This window comes from Erythrolamprus reginae, chromosome 4 (assembly GCF_031021105.1).
Source record: "Erythrolamprus reginae isolate rEryReg1 chromosome 4, rEryReg1.hap1, whole genome shotgun sequence".
NCBI lineage: Eukaryota > Metazoa > Chordata > Lepidosauria > Squamata > Dipsadidae > Erythrolamprus > Erythrolamprus reginae.
Genome location: NC_091953.1, coordinates 56,259,069 through 56,279,246, shown reverse-complemented (window position 1 = coordinate 56,279,246; position 20,178 = coordinate 56,259,069). Strand labels below are relative to the sequence as shown.

Sequence of the window (20,178 nt, the reverse complement as noted above, 5' to 3'; positions counted from 1 at the left end):
TATCTAAAACAAATACCCATATTTCTAAATCTGAATATATCTTAACAAGTTAGTCAAATGAAAGTTTGAATGGTGTTTATATAAAACATCTGCTTTTTTGCTGATTATAATCTTAAATCAATTAATAACAAAATATTATATCAGTATATCAGTTGTATTTTCCACATATATTTTCTCTCAGGGTTGGAAGGAAAATCTACCTGGTTCAGTTCCAAACAGGGAGAAAGATGCTGTAAACAACATGGAGGCTGGAGGCAGATTGGAAAGAAGGACCATTTATTGATGAACAGAATCACCTGGGTTTGTGATTCTGGTTCAGCTGACTCAGAAACACAAATGCTAGTGGTTCTGTTCAGCAATAAATTGACCTTCTTTCCAAACTTGGTTGTTTATTTTTACAGCAATTTTTATAGCACTTAGATTTATGTACCACTTCATGATGCTTTACAGCCTTCTCCAAGTGCTTTACAGAGTCAGCATATTTTCCCCAATAATCTGGGTCTTCTCACTTTACCAACCTCAGAAGGATGGAAGGCTGAGTCAACCTTGAGCTGGTGCATTCTAATCACTGCACCACTACGCCTCTTAAACAAAGTATAGCTAATTTGTTTAAGGTACCTAACACGTTTCCCTAATTTTCCTAGCTTTCTCATTTATAGTCATTTAATTTACAGTCATTTAACTCCACACACAACACAATACCCTACGCAACCAAACTCGAAATCTTAGGCTTAGAAAGCTTAGAACTACGTTGTCTCAGGGCCACCATCAGGAATTTTGGGGCCCCATACAGCCTAAGTGTCTGCCCCCCCCCCCCCGCCATTTTAAAACTATTTTAAGTCGCCGAGCCACTCCATCCCCTGGGGATCATTTCCCGCTTCACGCCAAGCGAGGCGGTCCCATAGGTCAGTGTTTCCCAACCTTGGCAACTTGAAGATATCTGGACTTCAACTCCCAGAATTCCCCAGCCAGCGAATGCTGGCTGGGGAATTCTGGGAGTTGAAGTCCAGATATCTTCAAGTTGTCAAGGTTGGGAAACACTGCCATAGGCTATTTCAGGAACTGGGTTAAGCCGATTGTGTGGACTCATCCAGGAGAAAGAAAGAAGCGGGAGCGGCAAGGGAAAGAAAGAGCCTCCTGGCATTGGTCAGGCGGAGCATGGCTTATTTACGGCTCATTGGCACTTCTCCCTTCTTGGAAGAGGCCTTGTTGACAAAACCATGTGCTTTCTAGCGAGGGGAGAGGGGAAGGGGATCCCACACCTGGCAGCCACTGGCGAGGAGCTGGAAAGGACGAGGGGAGAGAAAAAGCAGGGTACCAGCAGTCGGGCAGGTGTCTTGAGGGGGCACTCCCATCTGGAAGGAAGGGAAGAAAGGCGAGGGCGAGCTATGAAGGAAGGAAGGAAGGAAGGAAGGAAGGAGGAAGGAAGGAAGGAAGGAAGGGTAAAAGGGGCGATCAAGAGAGGAATGGGTGAATGAATGGATGGAGGGTGGGAAGGAAGGAAGGAAAGAGGGAAGGGACAGGAACAGAGGAAGGGTGCAAAGCAAGCAAGGAAAGGTGTGAAAGGGGAGAGTAAGAGAGGAAGGAGTGAAAGAAGGGAGTGAGGGAGGAAAGAAGGGAGGAAGGAAAAGGAAAGCAAGAAATGGATGGAGGGAAGGAAGGAAAGAAAGAAAGAAAGGGGGAAGGGACAGGAACAGAGGAAGGAAGCAAGGAAACTTATGAAAGGGGAGAGTAAGAGAGGAAGGACTGAAGGGAGGGAGGGAAGAAGGTAGGAAGGAGAAAGAAAAGAAGAAATAGAGGAAGGGAAGGTAAAAGAGAGAAAGAAAAAGAGCAAGAAAGAAAGCAAGAAAGAGAAAGAAAGAAAGAGAATGAAAGAGAAATAAAAAGAGAGAGGGGAAATGAAAGAAATGGAAGGAGGGAAAGAAGGAGAAAAAGCAAGAGAAAGAAAGAAAGAAAGAAAGAAAAAGAAAAAAGAATGAAAGAGCAAGAGAGAAAGAGAGAAAGAAAGAAAAAGAAACAAAAGAAAGAAAGAAGGAAAGAAAGAAAGAAGGAAAGAAAGAAAGAGAAAAGAAAGAAAGAAAGAGAATGAAAGATAAATAAAAATAGAGAGGGAGAATGAAAGAAATGGAAGGAGGGAAGGAAGGAGAGAAAGCAAGAGAAAGAAAAAAAGAATGAAAGAGCAAGAGAGAAAGAAAGAAAGAAAAAGAAAGAAAAGAAAGAAAGAAAAAGAAACAAAAGAAAGAAAGAAGGAAAGAAAGAAAGAGAAAAGAAAGAAAGAATGAAAGATAAATAAAAATAGAGAGGGGGAATGAAAGAAATGGAAGGAGAGAAGGAAGGAGAGAAAGCAAGAGAAAGAAAGAAAGAAAGAGAAAGAAAAAAGAATGAAAGAGCAAGAGAGAAAGAGAAAGAAAGAAAGAAAGAAAGAAAGAAAGAAAGAAAAAGGCAACTCCAAAGAAAGGCTCACTGAGCAGATGCATGAAAAGAGGGACCTGGATCTCCACTTGCCTCCCCCTCGCGCTTACCTGCTCCCAGCGCCAGCAGCAGGAATGCAAGCGAAAAGAAGCTACTGGCTTCGGGCGGCGGGCGGTGTTCACGCCCCCCCCAACCCACGGCCCAGCACCTCCGGAGGCCGAAAGGCGCGGCTCTCTTGCCCTCGCAATCCTCGGGGGGGACACAAGACCGGCAGAGAAGCCGGCCGGGCTCAGCCCTCTCTCGGCTTCCTCAATTCCACTTCCCCAGCAGCGCGGCTTGACTTCCGGACCCCCGTGGTGACTCCTCCTTCCGCGGATGCCATCGGGGCTCCCTGCCTGTCTGCCGGCCTCCCTGCCTTCTTTCCTCGCGGGGGTGGGAAGAAGGTGCGGGGCTGTCGGAGAAGCTCCGCAGAGGCAGAGTTCGTCGCAATCGGGGTTGGGGAGTTTTTGGTGGGCGCCGCCCCCCCCATTTTTCAATTTCGCCGGGCCCGTTACACCACTCCCAGTAATACCGGTCTATCGGCGGCCCTGCGTTGTCTTAAACCCGGCCTAAGCATAGCCTATAAAATCATGTGCTACAATGTCCTTCCTGTCAATGACTACTTCAGCTCCAACCACAACAATACATGGGCAAACCGCTCCAAACTCGACTGTAGGAAATACAACTTTAGCAACAGAGTAGTTAATGCATGGAACTCACTTCCTGACTCTGTAGTATCATCACCCCCCCCGAACTTTACCGTTAAATTATCCACTGTTGACCTCACCTGATTCCTAAGAGGTCTGTAAGGGGTGTGCATAAGTGTACCACGTGCCTACCATTCCTGTCTTAATGTTTTTCTATTATTAGTACCAATATCATGTATATAAACATTGTTATATCTTTATATACCACCATTAACGTATTTGACAAAATAAATAAAATTAAAATAAAATTAACCCTCATTTTAATAGATGCCTTTATTTAACTTAAAAGGCTTTTTTCATAAAATTGTAATATTCTTGTATTTCATCTTTATCAGCTCTCAAATTAAATGTAAAGAAAAATGAAGCTGCCTTTGCAGAATTAAAATTAAAATTTAATTTAAACTGCTGATAAGATCGTTTAGATTTCTTACCCAAGACTAAGAGAGAGATTTCAACTTCCCCTGTTCCTTGTCCTTGTTCTGTAGGTGCACTAATTTCACATCGATATTTTGCAGAATCCTTTCTGGTCACATTTTTAATATGAATGCTTGAGTACAATATTTCAGCTCGATCTTTAAAATTACCTGGAAAACAATAACATTTAGAGAGAGAAATGAGAGGGATGGAGGAAGAATTGATGGCAGCTAGCTAGAGATTCTTGGATGACTGATTTCTATGTAAAAGTATGATACAAAACTGTATAGCACACAGTTGCTTTCCATTCCCCAAAGGACATTTTGTTATGATTTTATAGCTTTTTTGTATTTTGTATTAACTTTTTAAAAATATTTTTTAAAATTTTTTTCAGACAAAACAGATGCAACTACATTTCATTTTTCTTTTCCTGCTGTCAGCAGTTGAGGGAGTGGCTTTAACAGTCTTTGTTTGCTACAGTCCATAGTTCTTCCCATAAAGAGAATATTGTCTGTTCAATCCATATTCCACGTGGGTACGGGAAGGTGGCTAGGATAGGATCAGGACTATATTTTATATTTTCACTAAAATCCTCTTAAGGGTGAATACCCCATCATAATCTTTCTCCAATGTACCCAGACATGTATTTATGCCATCATTACCAAATTCTCTGCATGTCCCAACTCTAGAAAAGCCTCTTCCCAAAAGAGATTTGCTTAAACCAGGACCCACAAGAGCAGTGTTAGACCATCCTAGCCAAGCTAGGACTGAAGTTGTCACATATGTAAACCACATACTTATCTTTTCTTTGTATTCCTCTAAGCACCTGGAAGCATGCAAATAAAAAAGGTTATATCTGGTTACACTCACTTTAGTCAGCAGCCATTTATCCAAATACTAGTGGTGATAGTTTGATCAGAATAGCTGCTAAAGTCCAAGCTCAATCCATGACAGTCAAAATATTATATACAGAAAAACAAGCCATTTATTGGGTGACCAATGGTTATCTCTCAGCCCAACATCTCTCACACGATGTGGTGAGGATAAAATGGGGACAGCACGTATTTCCTTGAAAATCTTGGAAGGGTGATGAAATACAGGAAATAAAATCTACCTTTATTTGACCTCTAACTGATTCTACATTTGGGATCATTAACATGCTACAAATACCAAATCAATGCATAAACAACCACAAAATATTTGCTTACCTACAAAGACACCATTCAAGAAGACAAATGAGACAGTGGAGCCTTTAATCATTTTCCATTCAACTCTTGCACCAATTTCCTTCTTTATATTGTGCTTACAACTCAGAGACACCCCTACAGGGAAGAAGAGAAAGAGATGATTGTTTTCGTAAATCGTACAGTGCAAAACAACCAGCATAACATGAAAACTGACTTCAATAAGATGATTCTGAATGACATTTCACAAACTGTATTTTGAACAGGGATTAGTTACCTGAATGTAACATACCTCATTTTCATAATGTCTGAAATATCATGTAATTCCATGTGAGTCTATTATAAATGGTGGTGCATTCTTTCTTAGACCTTGTTTTAAATTGATACATTTGTCAGACCTTTTAGTTGTCAGCCTATGTCAACTTCCAAGTATAACACACAATGGTGGACAGAGTAAGAATAAATCTCAAAAGTATAAGCAAACCCTCACTTTAACTCGAAATAGGGAATGGTATCCATTAATGTAGAAGTCTGTCAAATTTAAGTATTTTATGCATGCATGCAATAAAATGTTGGAATGCAACAAAGTTTGTCCATGCATCTGAAGTACAGTGATCCCCCGAGTTTCGCGAGGGTTCCATTCCAAGACCCCTCGCGAAACTCGATTTGTCGCGATATAGCGGTGCGGAAGTAAAACACCATCTGCGCATGCGCACCCTTTTTTTTCATGGCCGCACATGCGCAGATGGTGGAGTTTGCGTGTGGGCGGTGGGGAAGACCCAGGGAAGGTTCCTTCGGCCGCCCAACAGCCCAGGCAACGGGGAAACCCCATCTTCGGCTCCTCGCTGCTGCCGCGCTGCGGAGCAGATCAGCTGTTGGGCGGCCGAAGGAACCTTCCCTGGGTCTTCCCGCCGCCCAGGCAAAGGGGAAACCCCAAGATCGCTTGCCGCTTGCCCGTTCGCCCGCCCGCCCGGCCGCTCCGCTTGCCCGTTCACCCGGCCGCTCCGCTTGCCCGTTCGCCCGCCCGCTCGGCTGCTCGCTTGCCCGTTCGCCCGCCCGCCCGGCCGCTCGGCTTGCCCGTTCACCCGCCCGGCTGCTCGCTTGCCCGTTCGCCCGCCCGCCCGGCTGCTCGCTTGCCGCTCGAGAGCAAGAGGGGGAGAGATAGAGAAAGAGAGAGAAGGAAAGAAAGAGATGAGAGAGGGAGGAAGAGAGTGTGAGAGAGGAAGAAGCAAGATAGAGAAAGAGAGAGAGAAAGAAAGATGAGAAAGGAAGGGAGTGACGTCATCGGGTGGAAAAATCGCGATATAGCGTTTCGCAAAGATCGAGATCGCGAAACTCGGGGGATCACTGTACAGTATACTAACATGGGGTTTATTATGCAACATGTGGGGAAAACCTTGCTACCCTGCAAATTAAAATTTTCATCTTACAGAATGCTCATTTTCAATATTTATTAGAATTCCTGAATTCTAGGAATACCCATGCTATCATTTTTCAAGAACACTCTTTCAAACATTTTCAAAAGGCACTGTTTAAAAGAAAGGTTTACTGATAAGATGTTATATTCTTAGAAAATATAAACAATGTTACTATAACAGACTTCTCGAGCCAAGTAGTGGAAATGGCTAGGCGGTGCTTTTCCTGAAATTTATTTATCAGAAGGTCAGAGTATTTTTATTCTTTGAAGAATAAAGGTTATTAATCAAAGCATTTCTGTTTTCATAATGTCTCTCCCCCCCCATTCCTTTAGGTTTTTTTTAAAAAAAAATTGTAGTGTGTGCATGAATTTTAATGAGGACTGTTGAAACAGAGAATATAAAATCTATCATTTAACATGCTCATGAGGAAAAAACTCACTTAATTTTTTCACATTTTTTTCACATATCTTCAAACACTTCAAATAAGTGTTTTCAAATTGAATTTCTCATTGGTATTTCTTAAGAGAAAATAAGAGAAATTAAACAATTTAATGAAAATTGAAAGGTATAATATTACAAACCAAGCAAAAATGTTTCTGAAGTACACAGTGATAAAAATAAAGCAAAATAAACATTTTAAAAAGTGAATTTTGGAATGGAGAATTCACAACAAAAAATTCAAGAAGGAAAGATGCAGACATTTTTGAGACAACAAATTCTTTAAATAAAAAGGAATAAAGTGGTTCAAGGTCCAAGCTTTTACAATGCTAAGGTTGCCCAAATTAATGAAAATATACTTGATTTTTTTAAGGTATGTATTGTCCAAGCTTCCATTTATTTATTTATACATTCATACATACATATGTGTGTGTGTGTATGTGTGTTTGTGTAAAAAATAAGCATACTATACCTTCAAATTCTCTTGCTGTGACATGTTTATTGTCTGAGTATACGCTGATTCCATATGTTTTATAGTCTGAAAAGAAAGAAAAAATTAAATTAAAATATCCATTATTTCTATACTGAAACAAAAAAACAAACTCCTTTTCTTGGCAATCATACTCTGAAACTGCTTGGTGTCATTTGTGGTAAATTTATGGATTCCTATGAGGAATCAAGGATTTAGGTTTTTAATAAAGTTTGTGTATGTGTCTCTCTGTGTGTATGCATATGTTTGTACATGTCTATATGTGTATATATGTATATGTGTATGTATGTATAATTTGGTGGCTGTGTGTGTATACAACCCCCCATACACTCAAACACACACACAAATTTATCTTATTTTTTAAAAACTAGGTTCCATGTTATATAGAAGAGTGTTTCTTGTAATAATTTTATGTTAGAAGCAACCCTATTTATTATTTGAAATTACATCAATTTTCTTCTTTCATTTAAGATGTTGAATTTGCTCTATGTCAGAATAACTAGGTTTCATTTGGCAAAAGTACTTTAAATACTTTAGATAAAAAGATACATTATTGTTTTAATGATTAGGAAACACAAAAGAAGAACTGATAAACATACAAGAGAGAGAGAGTATACAAGAGATGGAGCTTCATTTATTTTTAATGGCATAACTTCCAAACAATTTTAAAAGTCAAATAGTCATTCATCTCAAAAAACATTGCCCAACTAAGACAATGTGATGCAGAGGATCATATTTCTGTTTCATCACAAAGAGTTCAAATCAATCTTGATTCATGGGGATCATTGTGAAAGAACCAAAAACATCCTGCTTAACTTCTTGGATATTAAGACAAAAATGCAAGAAACACAAACAGAACCCAACTTCTTGCATGCAGTTGCTTTATTTAATTTTGTTTGTTTGTTTATTGGGTTTATATGCTTCCCCTATGCACATCATGGGGCAGGAAGGGACTTTGGAGGTTGTCTAGTCTAACCTCCTGCTCAAACCAGAAGTTCTAACAACATCTGGAACGAATGGTTGATAAATCTTTTCTTTAAAATCTCCAGCAAGGAGCATCCATAACTCTGGGAGGCAAGCTGTTAAGTTTATTTCTCATGCTCAATGTCAGAAATTCCTCCTTATTTCCAAGTTGAATCTCTCTCTGGTACGTTTCCACTCATTCTTCTTGTCCTGCTCTCAGGTGCTATGGCGAATAAATCAACCCCTTCTTCCCTTTCAATTACTATGAAATAAATGAATGAATTCTGAAAATCAATTAGATACAATCAACACTGTTTTTGGTGCATAGGAAGAAATACCACTTGCCAACAAGCAACAACTGGAAGAACCACAAAATAGAGGAATAGAACATGAAGAAACTAAAGTGCTCTGAGACTTTAGAATTCACAGAGATGAGCCATCTGCATTCAACAGCTCAGACAAAACAGTTGTTGATAAGAAAGACAAAAAAAAAGTGAATGTGGCAGTACATAGAGGCAGCAGAGAAGAAGAGAAAGAATAGAAAAAATTAGAAAATAATAAAATAACCTGAAAATAAAAATAGAACAATTGTGACCAAAGAAAGTAGGCACTTTGTCTGCAATTCCAAAACATCTCGGGCAGTGATGGCGAACCTTTTACAGTTTGTGTGCCAAAATGGGGTGTGTGGGTATGCTAGCATATGTATACATGCCTACACTCCTTCCCTCCTCTCTCATGCATGTAACCCCCCACACACACACACACACTGCCCCTGTGCATGTGCACAATCCTCCCCATGCACATGCACAGACCTCACTGAAGCCTGGGATGGTGAAAAATGGCCAAACGGGCAAATCGGAAGTTTAGAAAAATGCGCTTCTGGTTTGCCCGTTGTTGCATTTTTTGCACTCCAGAGAGTTCAAGGAAGCTTCTGAAGCCATGGAGTATGAAAAACAGCACAATGGGAAAACTAGAAGTGCATTTTCCAAACTTCTGGTTTGACCATTGGGCTGTTTTTTGCACTCCATGGCTTCAGGGAAGCTTCTCTGAAGTGCCCTGAGGGCGAAACAGATTTTCCCCAAGGCCGAAAATCAGCTAAGCAGTGTACGTGTGTGTGCTGGAGCTGACATAGGACAACATTTCACATGCCCTCCGATATGACTCCACATGCCACCTGTGGCACCTGTGCCATAGGCTCGCCATCATGCATCTAGGGCATCACTTGAACAACATTGATATTGACAAAATCCCCCACAGTAAATTGCAAAAGGCAGTTTTAGTTTGAATAGCTTATCTCCTGTGAAGATACCTTTAAAACCATCAAACGAAGTCAATTGTTATTGTTTAGATTGGATTTGACATTTTTGTCCATATTTGAATCGTTCCAAACAATTGGGTAGATAAATGATTTTGTTTGATGGCATTAAAAGTATCATCTTATTTATTTATTTTTTAATACTGTTGTTTGCCACCTACAGTAACTTGTTTGTAAGGTGGTCACCTATACATGTTTTTTTGACAAATAAATAAACATTGAGTCATATAAGGCAAACAGTAGATATGACATTTTAACATCTATTATATTCTGTATGTAGATTGAGATCTTAGACCAGTGGTTCCCAATCCTTTTTTGCCCATGCCCCACCTAAGCATCTCTAAAATCCTCATGCCTTACCCCCCACCCGTGACATATAAGTCTTACTATTTAAAAAGTGAACTCCTAGCTATGTGGAAGAAGCCTAAAAAGGCCACTAATTGGATTTTTAAAAGGTTCCAATTTCCCCTATTAAAAACCAAATTGCCCGTTGGGAACCAGGGTCTTAGACTCATTATAAATGAATACACAAAACACACACACACACAGATAACTTTAGAAATTTCATTTTGACAAATTAGATAAATGTTCAAAGTTACCCAAAAGCATGCATTTTTTTAAAAAATGAAACCATCTCATGGCATTCATCTATATCAGTGATGACAATCCTATGGCACATGTGCCAGAAGTCCAGGTACACCAGGTACCTGGTACACCAGGTACACCAAGTACCCATCTCTCCAGGTACACCAGCCATAGCCTATTGCTTTTCTGTTGGTCTTCTCACTCTGGAGCACTGCAAATCAGAAGAGAAATTCCCCAGCATGCATGTGCACACTGGGAAGCTGAGCTTCCAGTTCCCAGCTTGCACATGTGTGCTGGCCAGCTGGTCTTTGCACATGCATGCACACCAGGAACCAAAAGATCAGGTGAGTGGCACACATGTGCATGTTAGAAACCAGATGCTGAGATTCCCGGTATGCCCATGTGCACTGGGGAACTGCTCTTCCAGTTTCCAGTGCTCCCATGCATTTGTGCCAGGGAGACGTTCTTCCAGTTTTTGGTGCTCTCCCCCCCCCCATGCATGTGCACTCCTGTTTCAGCACTCTATGCCGAAAAGGTTCGCCAATACTGATCTATATGAATCATTTATTATTTGGTTTTAACTTAAAACTCTTATGTCAAACAAGCTAAATTTGGGTTTTCCCATACAACAATAGAGATAATTTAATTTAATTTAATCTAATTAATTTGATTTCTATGCTGCCCAAGCCCAATGGTACTCAGGGTGGCTTGCAACAGCAAATAATAAAATACAATATAACAAAAAGTCAAATGTTAGTTAAAAAACAGTAAACCCCATTATAAAACTGTAACAAACTATTCAATCAAACAGACATACATACAAAATCACTCATAATTTGGCTGTGACAAGATGTGACATTCACGGCTCCAAGGCCTGCCAGCAAAGCCAGGTCGTCATGGCTTTTTGGAAGGCCAGAAGGGTGGGAGCAGTATGGACATCGGGTAGTGGGGAGGGGGGTAGCAGGTTCCATAAGGCCAACCTGCATTGCTTAGTCGATGGGACCCAGAGAAGGCCAACTCTGTGTGATCTATTTGATCTGTGGGAGGTATGCGACAGTCCCATAAATAGTTTGGTCCTAAGCCATGTAGGACTTTATAAGTAATAACCAACACCTTGAATTTTGATGGGAGACTAATGGGCAGCCAGTGCAGCATACGGAGCATTGGTGTTATATGGGTGCATCTAGGTACACTCATAACAGCTTGCATGGCTGCATTCTGGACTATCTGCAGTTTCCAAACACTCTTCAAGGGTAGCCCCATGCAGGGCATGTTGCAATAATCAAGATGGCATGTGATGAGGGCCTGAGTGACCATGCGCAGAGCCTCCTGGTCCAAATAGGACTAAAATTGGTAAACCAGGTGAACCTGGACAAAGGTCCCACTAGCCACAGCCGAGAGATAGTGGTCAAGGCTCAATTGTGAATCCAGAAGGACACCCAAGTTGCAGACCCTTTCTGAGGGGGTTAAAGTTTCTTTCCCCCCCCCAAGAACAATGGATGGACAGGCTCAAGCTCAACCCCAACAAAACCGAGTGGTTCTGGGCATTTCCTCCGAAGAAGGTTCTTCGGAGGAAATGCCCAGAACCACTCGGTTTTGTTGGGGTTGAGCTTGAGCCTGTTGGCTCCCATCAAGACCCTTACAGCTTGCAGGCACCGGCACATCGCATCAATCACTTCACTGAATTGGCCTGGGATGGAGATGTATAACTGGGTATCATCAGCGTACTGAAGATACCGCATCCCGTGCCGTTGGATGATCTCACCCAGTGGCTTCATATAAATGAAGCCACTTCATTTATATGAAGAGAGGGGCGGCATACAAATCTAAATAATAAATAGATAATAAACATCTCCCCCTGGGCACGTTGAAGTTATATATGGTATGCCTGTATGTGTGTATGTTAGTATAGGGGATTTTCTTAAATTTATAATATTTTAATTAATTGGATTGTATTGGATTGTTTTTCACTTGTTGTGAGCCGCCCCGAGTCTTCGGAGAGGGGCGGCATACAAATCCAAATAATAAATAAATAAATAAATAAATAAATAAATAAATAAATAAATAAATGTTAAATAGTAGAGGGGAGAGGACAGACCCTTGAGGCACCCCACAAAGAAGGGGCCTGTGGGTGGACCTCTACCCCACTGCTAACACTGACTACGAGAGAGGTAGGAGGAGAACCACAATAGAATGGTGCCTCCCACTCCCAACCCTTTCAGCCGCTGCAGAAGGATATCATGGTCAATGGTATCGAAGGCCACTGAGAGGTCAAGAAGCACCAGTATAGAGGAATAACCCCGATCCCAGGCCCACCAGTGATCGTCCATCAGTGTGACCAAAGTGGGTTCCGTGCTGTGACCGGTTCTGAAACCAGACTGAAAAGGGTCAAGATAATCAGCTTCATCCCAGGACTACAGGAGTTGGAGCGTCACTACCTTCTCTACAATCTTACTCAAGAAGGGCAGGTTGGAGCCTGGCCTAAAGTTCTTCGACTTGGCTGGATCCAGGGACGGTTTCTTGAGGAGGGGTTGTACAATCACCTCTTTCAATGGCTGCAGAAAAGACCCCTTACTCAAGGAAGCATTCATTAACATCTGGATCCAGCCCCATGTCATTTCCCTGCTAGCCGGAACTAGCCACGAGGGGCACGGTCCAGCAAACAAGTGGAGGAGCTCAGAGCTCTCATGGCCTTGTCCACTTCATCAGGAGTTACCAGGTCAAATTCATCCCACATAACAAGGCCAAGACATGTCCCTGTCACCTTGGTCTGAATTGCCCAATTGGAGTCCTGGTCATTCTGAATCTGAGTGACTAAATAATAATAAAATATAGTATAAAAATTCCCACCCATATAAATATGGTACATTTTGTGAACACTTTTGTTGCGTTTTTCCTTTTTTCCAAAGGAGAAAAAATATTTATATAAACCCTTTCACCATGTGTTATTTGGAAAATCTTTCATAATTATGGACAAGTTCCAAAACATCTAACCAGAATCAAAACTGTGACTAGAAAAAAAGAAAAAAAGAAGTTTAATGCTCAGTACTCAGATTAAAATTAATAGAAAAAAGGAAAGGAGTTTTAAAATGTAGTGAGCATCACCTACACAAAGAGCCTAAAAATTTCAGAATTATAAACCATTTGTTTATTAACCAAAAATATTTAGGATATTTCTTGCAAATCTATTATGCTATGTCTTCCAAGACAATGGATATTATAACAGTTTTGGGTTTTTAAAATTCTTTTTACAAAAGTAATGAGTGAATGTAGCAATATATTTTTTTTAAAAAACAGATTTTTTTTCTGCCGTTCCTGTTTTCCTGAATATAAACAGGAAAATAAGATAAGCAGTTTAGCATTACAGAAAATAGATTGATACTATTATACTGTATAGAATTTATGACAAAATCAACAAAAGTGTGGGAAAGGTTACCAGTTGATAAAACAGATACATCACAGTATCTTTTCCCAGCATTTCATTCAGGTAGGTAAATGAATTTTATTGTTCTGTGTTTTGTGGGAGTGGGGTTATTGTTTATCCTTGACAATGGGCAATGTGATGGGTTTTCTCTGATGAACAGCTGAATAAATCCACACATATATGCAAACTTTTAAATTACAAATTTAAAATGCCTAAAAGTGTGCATTTTTCATTTTAAAGTGCATAAGTAGATATATCTTAAGATGTTTTTAGAATAAGTCTCGCATAAATTGTATCCAATGATACATGTGAGAACACTCTATATATCATACGTATGCATATGTCTCTGTATACTGTATACTATATCTACATCTATATTGTATGCATCTGTGCAGTGATTCAAATTCAGTTCCAAAAACCATATTCTGGAACATGTGGAAGCATGAAAGTAGACTAAATTTGAAACTTCTGAAATAAACTGCTAAGCAATCCCAGGAAAACATATTATCCCAAACACTTTGAAGTACCTTTATGGAATTGAATCCAAAGCAGTAAACAGATCGTACTAATATCAACATAAACAGAGATATAAAAAGATCTAAATAGTAGATACATAAATTTGTTCCCTATTATTTCAAGCAGAATGAAATAGTCATTGTATTAGTAGAATGAATACAGCTGCTAAATAGGTCTGTAATTACTTTCTCACTTTTATTTTGGCGGTTACAGTGTTACTATTATCAAAAAAGGACCACAGTGTAAAATTTATTTTTCTTGCTTATACATGATATCTTAAGCAAAGGCTGAATAGTTATTCTATCAGGAGAATTTTTATTGTATGAATTAAAAGCCACATTTAGATCAAAGCCTTTATACAGCATTGATTGATTGCCCTAATTTGTACAGATGTTTGATAATAGATGTTGGGAAAATGTATCCTTCACAGAATCAAACTACATAAAAATTGTCATGCCTAGTATGGTTCTTTACTTTCATTTGCATATTTCTTTTTCATGTATTATCATTTCAAGTGCATTTTTAACTAGGTAAAATATGCATCGGAAGTGTGATTTTATCATCAGACCACCACCACCCTCAGCAAATTTTAAGTAGGATGTTCAGCCATGAGTATTTCAGAAAGGAGTAAGGCAGGGAATGGAGAATTAATGCAGAAATCTTTGATGAAGAATTAATCGCATCACAGCACATGCGCGTGCACACACACACTTCATAATAAAGACTACAAATGGTTGCACAGAGGCCCAGTGTTCTTTATTTGAACATGTTGTCATCTTTCCAGCTGCAGTGCTGTCCTCCAATGCAACTTATAGTCTTGAAAACCAAACACTATTCAGAAATTACAGGTGAAACTTGAAAAATTAGAATATCGTGCAAAAGTTCATTTATTTCAGTAATGCAACTTAAAAGGTGAAACTTGATATATTAGAGAAACTCATTACATACAAGGCAAGATAGTTCAAGCCATGTATATTCTAATTTTCTAAGATTGTGGATTTGGGGTTTTCATGAGCTGTAAGCCATGATCATCACAATTATGACAAATCACAGTTTGATTTATCTGGCCTTGCATATAGTGAGTCTCTTTCATATATTACATTTCATCTTTTGTTGCATTGCTGAAATAAATGAACTTTTGTACGATATTCTAATTTTTAGAGTTTCACCTGTATTTTAGCAGTAATTATTACTATTCTCTACACATTTTCACCAGTGTTAGCGGTGGTGAGCAATTCCCAGTCTTCTACCTTCTTTTGATGATATCACTAAAGCTGCTTGCCTTTTAATTGCAACATGTTTAATTTCTGAAAATAAAGTCCTCTTCCCATTGCTTACCAGCTCCTAGATTCCACAGCAGTTAGATATCATAAAAATAGGATTTTCTCTTTGAAATATTTTTTTCATCTTAAAACCATCCTCTCTACTCTTCACTTCTATTTGCTCCCTTTTTATTTTTTACAATTCCACAACTTTTCAACACCCTTTGACCTTCTCTATCATTTTCAATTTTTCCACTAAAAGCAATGACTGACCCCCAATCTAAAAGCCTGCCCTGGCCATGTTATAATGTTAGGGCAAGCTACTTCAAGGTTAGCACTTTGCTTCTTAAGCTGCTAGCAAAATGTGCATATTTTTTAAAAAGAAAATGAAACTACTTCTTTTCAAAAGTAAAGGAAGTTCTGTGGAATTCCTGCAGTTACCTTAGTTATAAAATAGTCAAAAGAAGTACTGTATAAAGGCATCCTGACTTTCACTTTGCAATTGTTTTGTAATATAATTATTAATTACCTGGATTTATTTCAATACAATTCCAAAGACATACCTGTAAATATGAGATAGCTCCTTCCTATAGAACTTTACAAAGCATAAGCTTTGTAAAGCATAAGTGCCTGAAATCCTGCAGAGGGTTTAACAGATAGATAACAGAACCATGGCACTTGCCTCCTTCTTATAATTTATTTATTTATTCAATTTTTATGCCGCCCTTCTCCTTAGACTCAGGGCGGCTTACAACATGTTAGCAATAGCACTTTTTAAACAGAGCAAGGCTATTGCCCCCACAATCCGGGTCCTCATTTTACCCACCTCAGAAGGATGCAAGCCTGAGTCAACCTTGAGCAGGTGATGAGATTTGAACAGCTGACCTTCAGAACTACAAGTCAGCTTCAGTGGCCTGCAGTACAGCACTCTACCTGCTGCGCCACCCCGGCTCTTATGAAATAATGAAATTACAAATAGCAACAAGATATTCTAAAGGAATTTTAAAGAACCAAATCATTAGTTAGGGAGAAAAAAACATTTCAGAGAAGACAGTTTTCAGGCAACTACATACTTCTGAAATAGTAAATGGCTAGTAGCGCTTTTAAGTTTTTATTTAGACATTTACAAAAAGAATAATTACTACATATTTAGCCATTTTCCAAAAATGAACTTTATATTTTGCAGATATGTGGTGGAAAAGTTATAATTGCTCTCTGCCCCTTGCTTTTTCTGTGTGTTTATAATGCCATGATTTCAATCCTTCCAATATAAATAAATGATACCTCTCACATAACCATGTCAATGTTAAGCCGACAGAGTGTAATGCATAATTTTAGCATGGTTATAGCTTAGCATATATGCTATGGTTTAGCATGGAAATATGGTCGTGCATATTTCATTGCAAATTATTTTGACAGCTGTGCATTCCAGCTTCACTTATCTATGATCAACACATTGTTTGGGTGTGGTAATTCTATTCCATTATTGGTTTTTTTAAGTGTTTCAGTTTTCAATAGCTATGTCCATTTTTATGAGAATCCAACTACTACAAAACAATATATTTGAAACCTCTGATATAATTTGTTTCTAAGAGAATGTGACACTTTTTAACCAAAACTACTTAGAAATTTACAGTGGGTTTTATAGCAACATTTTCAATAATATCCATGCCAACTCTGAAAAGCGAGCAAATATAAACTAAACAAAGATAATTTTAAATGCATCTAGCAGGTATTTCATATAAAACAGAAAAGGACTATCTTGTCCTCATGTCTCAAATATCTTTACAAACACCATAGATGAAGAGGTACAGATAAAGCTTATCAAATTTCCACAAGACATCATACTGAAAGGAACAACATTTAAAACAATAAGTAGAACAGAGCCAAAACTAACAGAATGAATTTCTATTGAGAAAAATATAAAGGTTTGCATTTTAGTGAGGTATCACAGGCATAATATTGGGATATGATTTGTTGATTGTACTGAAGTCCATAAGGCAACAATTACGGAATTGCAAAGCATAAGCTAAATATTAGAATAGAATAGAATAGAATAGAATAGAATAGAATTTTTATTGGCCAAGTGTGATTGGACACACAAGCAATGAAGTATAAGATTATGTTTTTATTTATTTTGTCAAGCATGTATTAGACATGGTTATTAATACATGAAATGGATACAAATAAAGGGAGACATTAGGACAAGGACAGTAGGCATGTTGGTGCACTTATGCATGCTCATTACAGACCTCTTAGGAATGGGGTGAGATCAACAGTAGATGGTCTTAAAGTTTTGAGAGCTTGGGGAAGAAACTACAAGTAGTGTATTCCAGGCATTGACCACTCTGTTGCTGAAGTCCTATTAAGTTTGTATCTATTGTGTGCTCCTGTATTGTTGTGGTTGAAGCTGAAGTAGTCATTGACAGGTAGGGCATTGTAGTAAATAGTTTTATGTACTATGCTTAGGTCCGACTGAAGACTCATCATCAATAGGATAGGTAGCACTCTATCTTGCACTGACTGACATTTGTTGCTTGTATCCTTATGATTTATATTAATATTGATTGTTTTCTGATTGTTTATTTGTACCCTATGACAATCATTAAGTGTTGTACCTCATGATTCTTGACAAATGTATATTTTCTTTAATTGTACATTGAGAGCATATGCACGTATGACAAATTCCTTGTCTGTCCAATCACACTTGGCCAATAAAGAATTCTATTCTATTCTATTCTATTCTAGTCTAGTCTAGTCTTATTCTAGTCTAGTCTAGTCTGACACATTATTGAACAGCAATATCCTACAGCGGGAAAAGGGGCAGTTGAAAGGAAATGTTAAAAACTTTTTAAAATATTTTGATGGACCATCACTTTGTTGACAGATCAACAGGTTTATTGATACCCCATTAAAATGCATAATTTTATCCAGCTCCCGAATTCTAGGGTTGTAAACTTCATCTCAAATCTTGCTATGAAGGTAGTTGGGTTAACTCAGGATCACCTCTCTGGCAGCCCAGACCAATTCTGCAGCCTACCTTGCCAATGTATCTTCCTACCTTTTAAAAGTATGGCAAAGGATGAAGGGTCAACATGTTTTATTTATTTATTTGTCAAACATGTCTAGGATAGTAGGAGTTTGTATAAACATAACATAAGAATGTTGAGGAAAGCTTCACTCCCATTTAGTTTAACCCTTGGCTGACACAAAAACCATCCACCGAATCGGTGATTTTTATTTGTGGGGGGGGACGGACGACACACACCCTCTGCATCTTTCCAGTCAAAACAAACCAACAAACTTCTTTTTTTGGTCGCCTCAAAAAGTGTCCTCGGCTCCTCCCGGGTTCCCCGCACCATCTGAAGCCCAAACCCCACCGGTTCAGCTGCCCAGTCGTCGCCGGGAGAAGCACACGCCTCACGGCAACCATGGCCAAGCTCGCCTCTCTTCCTTCTTTCGAAGCTCGCTAATCAAATCAAAGCGAGAGCCCCCTTTTACCCGCTTTTTCTTCTTCCCAAAAGCAACCGAGTAGGTAAGACCCGAGGGAGCGGGCTTTTCGTCGATTCCCCTGCCCTCAAAAGTGAGAGAAAGCGGCGAAGGAAAAAAGCGCCAACAGCCGAGAGCCTCCCCGTCGCCACAAGATGCTCCTCGCCAAAAAAGGGGGAAATATTTAAGGCGGCGTCGAGTTTGGCAGCTTCCTAAGCTCAGACTCCTCTCCCCACCTCCAGCCAACCATCGTCCCACACAGCCCAGAACTGAATGGCTGAAAGCAAATAGCCCGTCCACCGCGCCGTACACCACCACCCAAAAAGAAAAAAGAGAGGGAGAAAGACTTACAGCCAAGAGACCCCACGAGATAGAAGAGAAACCAGCGGAGGAGGAGGAGGCGGCGGCAGCTCGCCATCTTCCATCCAGAGCAACAGCTGCTCCCCCCGCCCTCCAAGACAAACGAGAAAAGTGCCTGGCGGGGGGCGGCGGCGGCTCCCTCGGACTGAGGGAGGGTGGAAAAAAATCGATGCAGCAGCTGAAAGCCTCGGCTCCGGCTTCCCCCGAGGCTCCTCCCTTCCTCCGCTTGCGCACCTCGTGAAGGGGAGGGGGTGAGCTCTGCTTTTAGTAGGCCGGGGCTCGTGAGGGAGTGTGTAAGAAGAGCGGCGGGTGGGATCCTTGTAAGTGGGCAAGAGATAAGCACCAGGGGCCTTTGAGGCGATCCCTCCACCGCTTTGGGATGGGTGGAGAAAGCCCCAAATAGGAGAAGTCCGTCCGTCGTCGTCGTCCCCCCCCCCCGATCGCAGCAAGATTGCGTTTAGAACCGAAGTAAAGCGGTGCGCCCAAGTTTTATACCGTTCTTAACTGTGGTTAGGTGGCGGTGGTACGAAGGCGCTGTAAAACATTAGTGTGGAAATGGTCCATGGAGATGCTCCAGCTTTCGGTTAACTCAGCGTTTCAAGGAGCCACCCGATAGCCAGCATCGTTTTAACCAATAACTGCGTTTCTAGGCGTGTTTGTCACAACTGTTACTGATGTCTGAAATCAAGTTGAGTCAAGGATTAGTTTTTTTTCCATCGGTCATATAAATTGGTTGGGCTTCTGCTTTTTTCTGTCTTTTTTCCACAAAGAAGAAATTATAGCCTTACCTATGGGTCTTTGTTCCTCATTGAAAAATGGCCAATAAACAGGAATATGTATGTATGTATGTAAAATGGATGGACTCAGTTACAATGGTGAGGAGTGGCTCCTCACCAATGTGAGATTTAAAAGATCAAGTTTAACAACCACGAGTTGTGGTTGCCTTAAGCATGAAAGCCAATTGGGTGACCTTGACCCAGCATCTCTCTCAGCCCAATTCACCTCACAGGAGAGTGATGTTGTGGAGAAGATAGAAGGAATATTAGGCATATTCACTGCCTTGAGTTTTTTTTAATGAAAATGTGACAGAAAAATATTAAAAACAAATAAATGGCATGAGACTTCTGCTTCTGGGTGGTTAGGTATTGAAATGATATTTATT

General features: G+C 39.9%; 1 protein-coding gene across 2 annotated transcripts in view; it reads right to left on the bottom strand.

Annotated features, from left to right (window-relative positions):
- JAM2 (junctional adhesion molecule 2) overlaps positions 1–19,481 on the bottom strand; it is a 31,736-nt gene extending 12,255 nt beyond the window's left edge. The window contains exons 1-4 of one of the 2 annotated variants that reach the window (XR_011558983.1): positions 19,008–19,481; positions 7,085–7,150; positions 4,781–4,894; positions 3,590–3,742 (exon numbers count right to left, since the gene is read on the bottom strand). Coding sequence is in view for 1 of the 2 variants with exons in the window: in XM_070750291.1 (XP_070606392.1) it covers positions 3,590–3,742; positions 4,781–4,894; positions 7,085–7,150; positions 19,008–19,074 (400 nt within the window). In the remaining variant the exon portion in view is untranslated. The remainder of the gene's footprint in view (positions 1–3,589; positions 3,743–4,780; positions 4,895–7,084; positions 7,151–19,007) is intronic. The other variant, XM_070750291.1, reaches the window with a different exon arrangement.
- Between the last annotated feature and the right edge of the window lie 697 nt (positions 19,482–20,178).